Source organism: Pelobates fuscus, chromosome 2, assembly GCF_036172605.1.
Source record: "Pelobates fuscus isolate aPelFus1 chromosome 2, aPelFus1.pri, whole genome shotgun sequence".
In the NCBI taxonomy this organism is placed as follows: domain Eukaryota; kingdom Metazoa; phylum Chordata; class Amphibia; order Anura; family Pelobatidae; genus Pelobates; species Pelobates fuscus.
In genome coordinates, this window is record NC_086318.1 from 125,827,246 (window position 1) to 125,839,801 (window position 12,556).

The 12,556-nt window shown below is 36.9% G+C and overlaps 1 protein-coding gene across 2 annotated transcripts in view; it reads left to right on the plus strand.

Annotated features, from left to right (window-relative positions):
• FNDC3B (fibronectin type III domain containing 3B) overlaps window positions 1-12,556 on the plus strand; it is a 296,429-nt gene that overhangs the window by 249,782 nt on the left and 34,091 nt on the right. For both annotated transcript variants that reach the window (XM_063442678.1, XM_063442679.1), the window contains exons 22-23: window positions 588-868; window positions 11,946-12,158. In XM_063442678.1, coding sequence (XP_063298748.1) covers window positions 588-868; window positions 11,946-12,158 — 494 coding nt within the window. The remainder of the gene's footprint in view (window positions 1-587; window positions 869-11,945; window positions 12,159-12,556) is intronic.

A 12,556-nucleotide genomic window follows, 5' to 3' on the forward strand; every position in this document is an offset into this window, starting at 1 on the left:
GAACTCATTCATATATTCCTTGCGTAGCTTTGTACTTGATCAATATGGTCTTGCACTGAAATTAAATAATATAGACTTGTTTGGCCATCTGTTTTGTACTACATCTCCCATAATTGTATGAGTAGGGTATGGGTAATGTAGTTAACCAAATTATGCAAATATAGGACACCCTTGTTATAAAACATGTCAAAATATCGTCTATTTGCAAATCACCTTAACTCATTTCAAATTATTTTGTAAAAATTGTGTAATGATAATAACTTGAGTAACTAACATTATTTACTCAGTAAATATATATTTTCTTTATAAATTTACAAATTTTCCAGTGGTCTGCTCTACTACTATACACGTTTAATCTAATGTTGAAAGCTTAATTTTTTTGTACTCATATTGTGGAAAATACAGACAATTCTGAAATGTTGGTTCTGTATACACGAGTGTCATCAGCACATAACCAAAAAACTACATCTATCATGAGTGCCTCACAGCCTGCAGGCTACCTGCATTCTAGATGCATATTACCATAATTTGACATTGAGTATTTTTTCTAAGAAATATTAATGCTTCCCTGTTTTGTTTCCCTTCAGGCTGTCAATTTATCTGGTGTTGGGCCTTTCAGCGATTTAGTGACCTGCAGAACACCAGCATCCGTACCAGACACAGTTTCTAACCTTTACGTAACGGATGATGCCCATATAGAAACATGCACAATCTTAACCTCAGTGCGCCTTATGCTAAGTTGGGAAGAACCATGCAGCAATGGATCGGAAATCATTTCTTACAACATTGATTTGGGAGATGTTTGCATCTCAGTCGGGAATGTGACTAGTTACGTCATCGAGGATCTACAGCCAGAAACAAGCTATCAGTATGTGGTCTTTTCTTTTCCTTTATAGATTATATTATTATAAGTATATACCTGCCAACTTCTTCTGTCCTTCTTTTTCATACTAATGTCCCTCTTTTCTTGGAGCTCTATATTGTTGATGTGTATGAGCGTGTAGCATAGCTCCACAACCATAAAACCTTCAGTAATCTCTTTAAACCACAATACATGTTTAGAAATCAGTGTGTGTAATTAAGATAAGTTGTTCTAGTTCTAAATAACATTTTACTTGGACATGTTGTTATTAGTAAGTTACCTAAAATTTCTCAGAACTGCCACATCCCTGGCTGTACCCCCACTCACACCCCTAAAATTGTAGTGTTGCTCTCTGTCCATTTGAAATGTTGGGAGGCATGTAAGTAACTCTGAAAGATGTTTATTATGTTTGAAGGGTGAGCTCTGGTCGTACTGGTTTCTTTAGTTCTGATAATAATTTAACAACTTCATTAATATTCTTTGTTGGTGTTGAATATACATATATATATAAAAGAATGCACAGAGTAAGAATGATGCAAAATCTTCCATCAATTAATTGGTGAAATGTCAGTAGTTTCTATAGAGGGACATTGATGAATAGTTCCAACCATGCTTTAAATTATTTCTTTATGAATTATGTTGCTATGAATATGTGTTAAAGTAGCTGGATGTCCAAGCTGTGGTGGACTATTTGTCAATATGTCCTGCAGATAATTAAAAACAGTTGCTATGTGAATTGTAGCATTTCTTTTAAATATATAATGTTATCTTTTTTTTTTTTTTTTTTTTTAATTCTTTATTTTATTGTGCTTGTGGAAAAACAAATAGGCATGCAATGCCACAACAGCAGTTGCTCGCCAGTCAATTCAGCATTTATAAACATGTGTTAGGCATACATTAACGGTGCACATTTTATATTATAAGAAACGATGGGTTCAAGAGAAATCTCCGTGTCAGCTATAAAGTAGTATAGGGTCAGGATGGAGACATATTGACACTGCTGACTTATGGATTGGAAGTCACGTGAGTATTAGCTTAAATGGGACATTTCCCGTAATATAGATTATATAGAGACTTTAAACAAGCTAGTACTATGGATCGTGCTAGGGACATACTTAATTACTCAAGTGAGAATAACACGGTACTGTACTAGTGCTGGCTCAAAGATGGAGGGGTTGTGTTCTAGGTCTTGGTTGTGTATACAGCATAATGTGAAAACACTAGAGTAAAATTAGGCTTAGTCAGTCAGCTGGCACTAATGTTATCATTAACTGCATGGAACAGTTCCTGCACGCCCCTGCATGGTGCAATCTGTGAACTGGTAATTGAACTGTACAGTGCAATATTATTGTATCGGAGCAGTAGGTACACTAACTGCAGAAAGAGGTTGAGGGTGTGGTGAAAAAATAGATTGAGGTAATATATAGAAATAAGAGGTGGAAAGTAAAGAACTATGGTGCACTATTTTTTGGAAAATGGAAGAGGTAAAATAAGTGAAAGGGTTACCTGTGGGTAAAATGATCTAAATGGAAGGGGATTGAATAGGGTTGGAGCCCTTAGTTGTTGTCGGCAGTGCTACCAAAACAGAGATGGTTGAAGAGCTTTCAGACTCAGTGATTGCCATAGAGAGGCCTAGTACATAATGAATTTTCCTTCAAATTAGCTGCCATTGTTTGATCAATACAAGGTTCTGTTTGCAGGGAATGCTCCATGATATTCAGAACATTTAATGGTAAACTTACCTCAGAATATTTAAAATATTCAGTTATACACAGCAGAAGTCTGCTGACTGGACCCAATGTCCCCATTGCCAGTCCACTCCTGCCTTTTCTCCCTCTGACCTCTCTGGCTTTACTTCATTTGACCTCTAGCATTAACAGAATACTCAAGTTAAAAATAGATTTATTTTTAATTGTAGAGTGTTGCTTTTATATTACTAAATATATAAATAAGCCTTTAGGCATACATGTTTTTTCAGCACTGGGGCAGATTGCACTGGACTTTTGATAAGATCATCAGTTCTGATGATCTCTGATCCTATGGGGCACATGAAGAATTAACAGTGCTTTTAGGGGCTGTCAGTCTGACAGCCACTAGAGGCGTGCTATTAGAAAATTGTCAACATTATCACTTCTATTAAACAGCAGTTTAAAAGTGTTAGATAAATGGAACAGCATTTTGGTGCTTAGAATGTCCCTTTAACGTAATTGTCTATATGTGTAAAGATACTTCCCTGAGGGTGGCCAGCCTGCTTCATGTGGCTCTCAATCTCACAAACACACAAAATTATAAGAGATATTAAAACGTTTTTTTGTTTCTCTTTTAACTCCAACTCTCACTGAATGTCTTTTCCTGTTGATATCTTTTGCCTTTGTCTTTTCCGCTTTCTGTCTCTGTCAGGGTTAGATCTATAAATACTCATACATTATGGGGTTTCTTTAAGAAATGCATAGCTCTCAACAGTCTGGTCTGGGGAAGTGGAATGAGGTGGCCCACGGATAAGTTGTTTAGCCAGGACCAACACGGTCCTAGTGCCCGCTGCACAGTGCAAGTGCGTCTATGGGTGCGTTGGCGCTGTGCTGCCTGGAGATAGTTACCTGGTGTCCCCAGATCCTGGACTATAGGGTACTAATGCAGGATGGTGGGACAGGACTGCGAAATCGTGTCTGTGCCACGAAAAGTGGGACTGTTGGGAGGCCTGTAAACAGTGTAATGAATTGAAAACTGAATTGCAACCACATTTGGGCAAATTTAACCAACCCGTGATTATAACTGAATTGGAAACTTTTTCCAAATTATTACCTTTTGCTTAAATTGTGCAAGTCCATTTCAGTTCACAATAATTCAGTTCACAATAATTAACGGTTTAGTGAATAAACCCTGATATGTTTGTGTTGCGCTAAAGATTTCATAGGTTTGAAGACTTCTATCATTAAAATTACAAACACGATTCTCCTAATAAAAAGCCATTAATTTTCATAACACTATTTATTATTCAAAGCCTTGCTTTTGTCTTTTGAAAAATTTATCAATTCTTAATAGAGCACCAACTGTCATTTCCTTGACATCTGCTGTGAGAATATTCAATGGACATTACTCATACTGAGAAAACAAATATGTTTTGAAGTGCACGGGAGGGAGTTGTCCTAGTCTTTAGACACTGAAAGAAAAACAAACATTGAAAAAAAAAGGAACACATTTGCATTTATTGATGAACCAATTAGGGGGTCAATTTACTAGAGCTTGTCTCCATTTGTATGTGCCGTTGCAGCAGAATTAAGCCAAAATGACATAGGTGATATATCTGAGTTGCCTCCTCACGGAAAAACAGCTTCTGATCATAACTTTTTTACTAGAGGGTGTAACGTAAAAAGATCTAAAGTAGCTATACTGGGTATATGTGGTCCAGATCAATAATCAACCCTTCCAGCTCTTAAGCAGAGATCAGTGTGATGTGATGATGTAAGTGCAAAACGAGGTTAAATAAATAAAAGATAAAAAACCAAATAAGCATATGGGAAGCATGAAACATTGCTATCAGCTATAAACTATTTATCTGGTACCATCCAAACACATGGATTTATTTTTGCGTAATGCTTTTGACAGATGTACGTTTGTTGTTCTATAGGCTAAGTGTGAATAGGATCGGCATTAGAAGAGAGCTTTGATTTGTTATTTTGCTAGCTGCTACATTGTATTATCACTGTTATGGGCATACCTTCCACTTTTCTGTTACCATGCATACGTACACTGTTTTAAACTAAGAAAGAAAAAACGTGAACATTTAAATATGATTAAAAAAAATGTATACACGTACATACATATGTGTGAGTGTGCGTGTAAATCTAGGTGTAGTGTCCATGTGTAGCAGTGTGTGTAAATGTCTAGGTATATGACTGTGTGTTTGTGTAGAATGTGTGTGTGCAGTAGTGTGTATTTTGGGATGTTGGTAGCAGCATATGTAGTAGTGGTCCTGTAAGAGTGTGGGTACACGCATTATGCGTAGTAGTGTGTGGACAGTGTGGGTAATAGTATGTGTGAGTAACAGTTTGGGTAACAGTGTGTGTGTGTGTGTGTGTGTACAGTCTGGGTAGCAGTATGTGTAGCTGTGCATGTCCGAGTTGGCCAGTCCTGTCTCTTCTCCTTACTATTCCTCTACCCACCAGGAAATAGCTGTGTTCAGTCTGAGAGGGCAGGACTCCCTTTAGACTGAATCCAGCCATCACAGAGTCCAGTAGCCTGGGTTTCAATCAGCAGCAGACACCAGGCAGGCGGTAGTGAAGGGGCTTTTGACAGACAGAGTACGTGCCCCCATTAGGCATGCGCTAGTAGGAAGGTGATTATTCTGCCTAATGGGGAATTAAGCCCAGCTTAGAGCACAGAATACTGGGATCTTTAAATTTGTATTATAATAATATTGTTGCTGGTTCAACTGTTGCTGTTCCCAACAATTAATCAAAATCATAGATATCAATGACAATGGCCATTATGCAGAGTTCTAATAATGGATCACTCTCTCCTGCATTTAATTATATCTGAAATTGGCTTAATTATATTTGTATGGCACTAAAGGCATGTCCAGTGTGAAGACTAGCGGTCTCAGGGCAGGTGTCTTCTTTAAACCAGCATTGTGAAGCAATTGCTGGACCGCAGCTACTACCAGTCTCAGTTTGATGTGGGTCGTAGTTTACCAAGTGACATAGTCATATTTGTTAAGTTGTGCACAAAGTTCAAATTGTGATGATACTGTATATTTCTTTGAAAACCAACAGTTTCATGCAGTAAGAATAAAAGTATTTTCCAAGTTGGAGCAAACCAGGTAATCAAGCCCACTCCCTATTTATTACTTTTTTTGGTCTGTATTGTTTTAATACAGTACATTGCTGAGAAGATATTGAAAAGCACATCATTTTCCATTAACGCACTCTGATGATAATAAGAACATGTGCCTAGAGAATTGTGATTTCAAGAGGAGAAAGCTTTTATCTCTCAGTAAAATGATTAGTTTAGTATTTCATTATGGAACCCTCGAATATTCTAGACTTCTGTTTTCACGATTTCTCTTGTATTTTATAACCCCTGTGTCTTTCTTTGCGCCCCACTTTGTTTTAAAGAATTAGCCCATATATTAAGTCTTTTAAAGGTACCATATTCTTAGTGTTCTCCCAGTCTTCCTATGAAGTGGTATTTCTCCTTGGAAGTCATTTGTTTAATCCACTATTGCCAATACTGAAGCTCATTATATATACTTTAGGACTCACTTGCAATATTAAGAATGCATTTTTCTGTATCACATATTTATTGACAGAAATGTTGCCAAAATTGAGACAGCTCGGAGGCTGGTAACTAGACCTGTGGTTTCTGCAAATGCCAGGTATACAGCTTTTTAAACCTAAGTGCTTGGACTTCCACATAGACCCTGAGATCCTCCCAGGGAGCTATCTAATATCTATTGGTCCTGGTGAACATTTGCCAAAATCTTGTGATGATGTTCGTATTTTAGTCCAAGTTACTAAATTGTTTAAGTAAACAATTTTAATAAACGTCCTTTTGTCTATTCAGTAAAACAATAAAGCCTCTAACAATAACATATTTCTATTTGCCTTGATACTCCTGTCACTCTGTACTCGTTTTGTAAAAGTAATATTTGACACTGAGATAGACAGACACTCTGTGCGTTGTGTTCAGTTCGGTAAAAATGAGCTAAAAACATCACACAAATAGAATTGTTTTCTGCCTTATGAAAGCTAATGATAACCCTGATTTACTTGTTTCCTAAGGCATGGGCAACTGCAGCATAACATAGCTTCCTTGTAATATGTACATTTTTTTTGCCATCCAATTAAATTTTTAATAAGGGGCCATATTAAATTATACAGAGTGAGCCTAGGAGTCTGGTTGTCTCCAAGATGAATGAAGAACTGGAGCTTTGCTCAAACCATAAAGATTGCAGCAATGATCATGAGTCAACATAGGAAGATCGCAATCAGGTTGATAAAGTAAATGCCTTCTGAAATGCAAACTGATATGTGTTTGTCTGGCAGTGGAAATGAGATTTTCTGAATTAAGCAGTAATGTACGGCAGAATATTTGTCATTCCTATAGACAGCCACACCTGATATACCCTTTCTAAGGAAAAAGCACAAACCCAATGTCTTGATACCTGCATTCTTTGATTTCATAATGTGCAGCAGCACAAGGTGTTGCCAGTCACATTTTTGCTGCTGGCCAAGATGTCAAAGTGAACAGATTTACCTTAAAGGTCAATGGAAATAAAAAATGTTTTTTATTTGTTTAGTAAGTGAACATATAAAGATAAATACATTTTTTTTTTATTAAATGTGATCATCTGACCTTGCCAACTATGACATAATCAATATTTTTTTTTTGTCCTGAGGTTGTCTCGATGACTTAGCAGGTGTAACAAAATAGTGATATAAAAAGGATTGCATTGCATATTTCCTGGATTGCAGGTACCATATTGTATACATTTATATGCATAGGAATTTGCAGGGTGATAGGAGTTAGACACGCAAGTATACATTGATAATAAATCTCATTGATGGATTGATCTAATGCCTTCAAGGGACACTGTAGACATTGCATCTTCTTCATCTCATTAAACTGGTTATAGTATCTGGAGTCCCCTGGTACTGTCCTTTCATTCAGCATTAAACAGTTTTTAATGCTTTTATGTTTTAATGCTAAACGAGAGTTCCCAGTAGCCCATCCCCTTCTGTGCTGCTTTTGGCTAATGAGGACGTATTAGCCTATGCAGCAAAGGGCAGTTGTGATTGGCTGAGAGTGTCAGCTGACTGCTTTTAGCCTATCATAACTCCAAGTGACGGTATGAATGTATATGACCACAAGGAAGTATGTAACCTCTACCTTAGCCACACCTCCAGAAGAGGCATGACTGTGGCTGGCCACTGAACTTTATTTAGTGTTACCCTGCTCTAAAGCGGTTTAACAATGAATGAAGGGACAGTGCCAGGGGACTCCAGGCACTATAACCAAGTCAAAGAGATTAAATGGTTATAGTCATTAAAGTGTCCCATTCAAGTGATGTAGCAGGGAATAGAGAGCTTCTATAAACTGCCATTGTTGACATCACTCTGACTGGTTGCAGTACTCCCTTAATTTGCTCTTTTTGTTGAGTGCCATTTACGAATTTGCCTAAAATGTATGACTCATATGTCATTTCACAAGTCGGCAGCCTAGTTTGACAAACCTGGCTGTAAACATGCCAATATGGTTTTGTGGCTTATTCAAACTATTTATTGAATTGTGGCATTTCAAACCCCAGGCCCTCAGAGGTTGATGGACTACAATTCCCATGATTCTCTGTCCCTTTATATTCAAAAGATTTTAGGAGTTGTAAGCCATCAACATGTGGGAGGCAAAATTTGAGATCCCTGTATTAAACGCATGCTTTAAGGTCTTTAGGAATACTCCTATATTTTGTTTAGGACAATATAATTGAGAACATATCAACTTTAGTGTTAATAATACCTAAAAATCATTGTTGTAGTTTTACTATAAAATAAGTTACTTATATAGTGCCTAAAATTGATTACCGGTACATTGTCGTCATTATTTTCATTCTCTGCTCTTGCACTGACTTCAGGGACAGTCTAAACTATGTTTCTTATATAACTGAAAATTTCCTTTCAATAAACTGTTAAGTGGACAAAAAGCCAATATGTTCTTGGATTATTGTGTGAATAACACATTTGGTGATTGGTTGTCCAATTACAATTGGCTGTGTTCTTTTACAGAATTGCTTTATTTGGTTTCTTGCAGGGTATCAAGTACATAATGAGAACATTCGTTTAATGTGACAGCCAGTGGCAAAGCCAGTTTGTAAAGGGATTGTATGTTTGTTATGTTCTAAATAGAATATATGCTACGGTACCTTGGTGTACATTCATGTAACTTGTGTATAGCCTCAAATCTGAGTTCTTTAGACAATTGTTACGTTTGGTTTATTCCATTTACTCTGTGTTCAATATTTTCACCTAAAGAAGGAAATAAATCAGGAAATATAATTATTATAAGAAATGTTAAATAGCATATACTTCTAGTTTAGAGTGCTGTAGTACTCTATGGTGTCAGAGTTGCCATGGCGCCCGTCCTCAGTGTAAATAATCAAACAGTTTGTTTTCTTACCTGGGGTCCATCTGGCACCGGTCCCTGACTCTGTGATAGCTGGAAGCTCTCAGTCTAAGAAAAGCCAGGCCACACATGGACCAGCCTTTACTGGAGTGAAATAAATGGGGATACGACAGACATAATGGAGAGGCCGTTCGATGCAAGATGGGAGTCAGATGAATGGCATGTTTGTTCTAACCTCTTCTAAGTGATAAAAAACTAGGAAAATTACAAAGAAACAAAAGTTAAAAAACACATATATACCCTTTAACAGCACGAAGACAAGATGATTAATGTAACGCTAATTTTCGATATCAGGTTTTCTTTAAAGGACAGCTGCTAAGGCTAACTTAGTATTTACTTTGGCTTGTACTTAATCTGGATATATTTTTAAATAGATTGTTTTTTTCATTATAAAGTCAGATTAGGTAATGGACTTCCATCACCAAATTTAGCAAGGTTTTTTGGTATGCCATGCCTATTCAACCTCTACTGTGTGGAAAATTAATGGGTTAATCATCTGGGAATGATCCTATCAATTCATTCTCATGCCATTCTGATGGTGATTAATATCACTTATGTGGTTTTTATGTGTTCTAGGAGAACTGTTGAGACTGGAAATAGAATTTTCTCTCTTCTGTTTACATTGCTGTGTCAGGAACAGTATTTTACATGTTTTTTGTGGCATTTTCTAGAGTTCAGAAGTTTGCAGGAATTGGATTCTGCTCGACTCTGGCGGTGTATGTTTAGAAGAACGAGTGGGAAAGTAACCAGGAGGGCATGCTGTGAATAATGAAAAAAAAAAGCAAATCCTTGCTATACTTTAAAATAATTTTATTTTGCACAAAATGTCAAGCATATTGGAATTTAGATGAAGTGTTAACATTTTTCCAAGAATTGTGCATTGATTTAAAATCATCTTCACGTATTTTGGCACCCTTTATAAAAGTGGGTAAAACATTATCAATAATGTACGCTCCTTCATGTAGAATATATATTGTATTTTATGGATTATTTAAGGGAATCAGTGAGAATTATATGTTTCCCAAATGTCGTTCCCCTAAATATCTATATCACCATGGGAGGAGAATTAGCTGGATAGGAGGCACTTACATTTTTAGACCTGCATTCACTAGCTCTACATGGATTATAGTGTTATATGGATTATATGTGTAAACAATGTGTCCTCTTTTTCATTTTACAAAAAGTGCAAATTTCAATAGAAATTGGCACTTTTATAAACTAATCTTGTTTCACCCGCTGGCTTCCAATCAGCCAACCAGTCCTGTTACTTCCTGGTTTGGTTAGCTTAGTGCAGGGGTAGGCAACCTTCGGCTCTACAGATGTTGTGGACTACATCTCCCTTGATGCTTTGCCAGCAATATGGCTGTAAAAGCATTATGGGAGATGTAGTCCAAAACATCTGTAGAGCCGAAGGTTGCCTACCCCTGGCTTAGTGGAACTAAAATGAAGAAGCATCCTTGCAAAGACTTCTCATTGAGCTGCATTGGTATGTCTGTGATTGAGCAGCCACATAAAATCTGGGCTGGGTTAGAAGAGGCGGGCTCGCAAAAGGTGCAAACAAGACATGCTTGCAAAAGGTGCAAACAAGACATTTGCAGCTTTTGAAAGCAGTTTCCAGTGAAAAAAATCCCAATTAAATTAATGCATGTTTTCAGTGGTTGGCATAACTACTAAACAGTGATTTTTATTTATATTTATTTGGGCAGTAGTGTGACTCTTTATAATATAAGTATTGAAGATGTACATGATGGAGGAAAACATGATCTGTGATATTTGGAGAGTGTGAGTCAAATTAGTTAGGAGTGTGTGGTCTGTGCTTTGTGTGTTGAAGTAATAACACCACATGCCAAGTAATTATACTTGTTAAAAGGGCAGATAATTTACCAATCACACAATGTAACCCCACAGGGAGCTTCCATGTGCCAATTGGAAGCACAGTATCCTGTATTAAACGTAAAGATCTCATTTATAGTCTGTTCATGCTTTCATTCTATTTTGTCTCCTTGCTGCAGTCAAAACAAGTTATTGTCTGAAAAACTCATTTGTATGTCAGCTTCCAGTATATTATCAGTGCATCATCAGATAAAAGGAAAACAAATTTATATTTAATCCTTTGAGTACCAGTGGATTGTGCAGTAAACATTTATTTAGCACCTCGAGGCATATATGTGTTTAAATTCAGAGAGTTTTTTTTGTCATGTTTCAGGAGAGCTATTTGCAAAAAGAGAAAAACGAACCGCACTCCAATCACGTGAAGATCCGAGTGCTAAACTGGACCAAGGGCCAGCACTAGCCCCAGGGAGTAGATATCAGTGGTAGAAAGAGGATCCAGGCACTCCTAGTATCTTCAATTGTATTTATTAGGACAAATGAGACACCACAACGTTTAAACCCCTGAAAGGGTCTTTGCAAAAGCTTTTGTTTTTTGATAAAGCTTGACAAAGACCCTTTGAGGGGTTGAAATGTTGCGGTATCCCACTTGTCCTAGTAAATACAGTTGAAGATACTTGGAATGCCTGGATCCTCTTTCTACCGCAGGAGAGCTATTTGACTTTAACTTAAATAATATGTAAATAGCAAATCGTTGTCTAAACAGTTTATAGTCTCATTGTTGTATGAAGTGACATTGTTAATATTTGGCCTTTAATTTCCATTGTGTTTAGGTCCTGCTGATGCAACAGGACGACTTGTATAATCATTTTTGGCAGGCGATAAGTTGACAACCTTTTCTATTGATTCTTTCTGTATGTGTCTATAGAGAGACGGTACATGATTGTAAATGGTGCAATATGGGAAAATAATGCCATTGAGTGGTTTTGGAGACATCATAATACACTTCTAGAATGAAGGTCAAGTGCATTCGTATTTGTATTGCTTTTACATTGTATCTTCTTGTTTTGTTTCATAGACTACGAGTACAGGCAGTGAATGAAATTGGAGCGGGACCTTTCAGTCATACAATTAATGTAAAAACCAGCCAGCTTCCGCCATTGCCTCCGCGGTTAGAGTGTACGGCTGCAGGACCTCAGAGCCTCAAATTAAAATGGGGGGAGAGCAGCACAAAGTCACAGTCTTCAGATGATATAATCTTCATTCTTCAGCTTGAAGACAAAAACAAAAGGTACGTTTATGAATATCAGCATCATTTATATGAAATTCTTTACAGTCTTACGTGTTTTGGTGCCTCTTTTTAAAGAGAGAAAGAAATAACCTTCTAATTGGACATTATTCTAATATTTAACTGTCTGGAAGTGGAAACTATAGCATTTGTGAAATCACACTTCATAGCATTGGGAGATATATAAGCATGATGGAAAGGAGCAAGGCCAATATGGGTTTGTGTAGATAATACCTTGTCACTATTTATGAATGCATCACCTGATGATGGAGTATCAATCTTTGGGCATGAAAAGGTATGTATGGATAGATTGGTCTATATGGCAGCTTGCACATAAACATAAACAGAATGTATATTGTGACTAATGTAGTGGATACAATAGATACAATGTTGCAAACTGG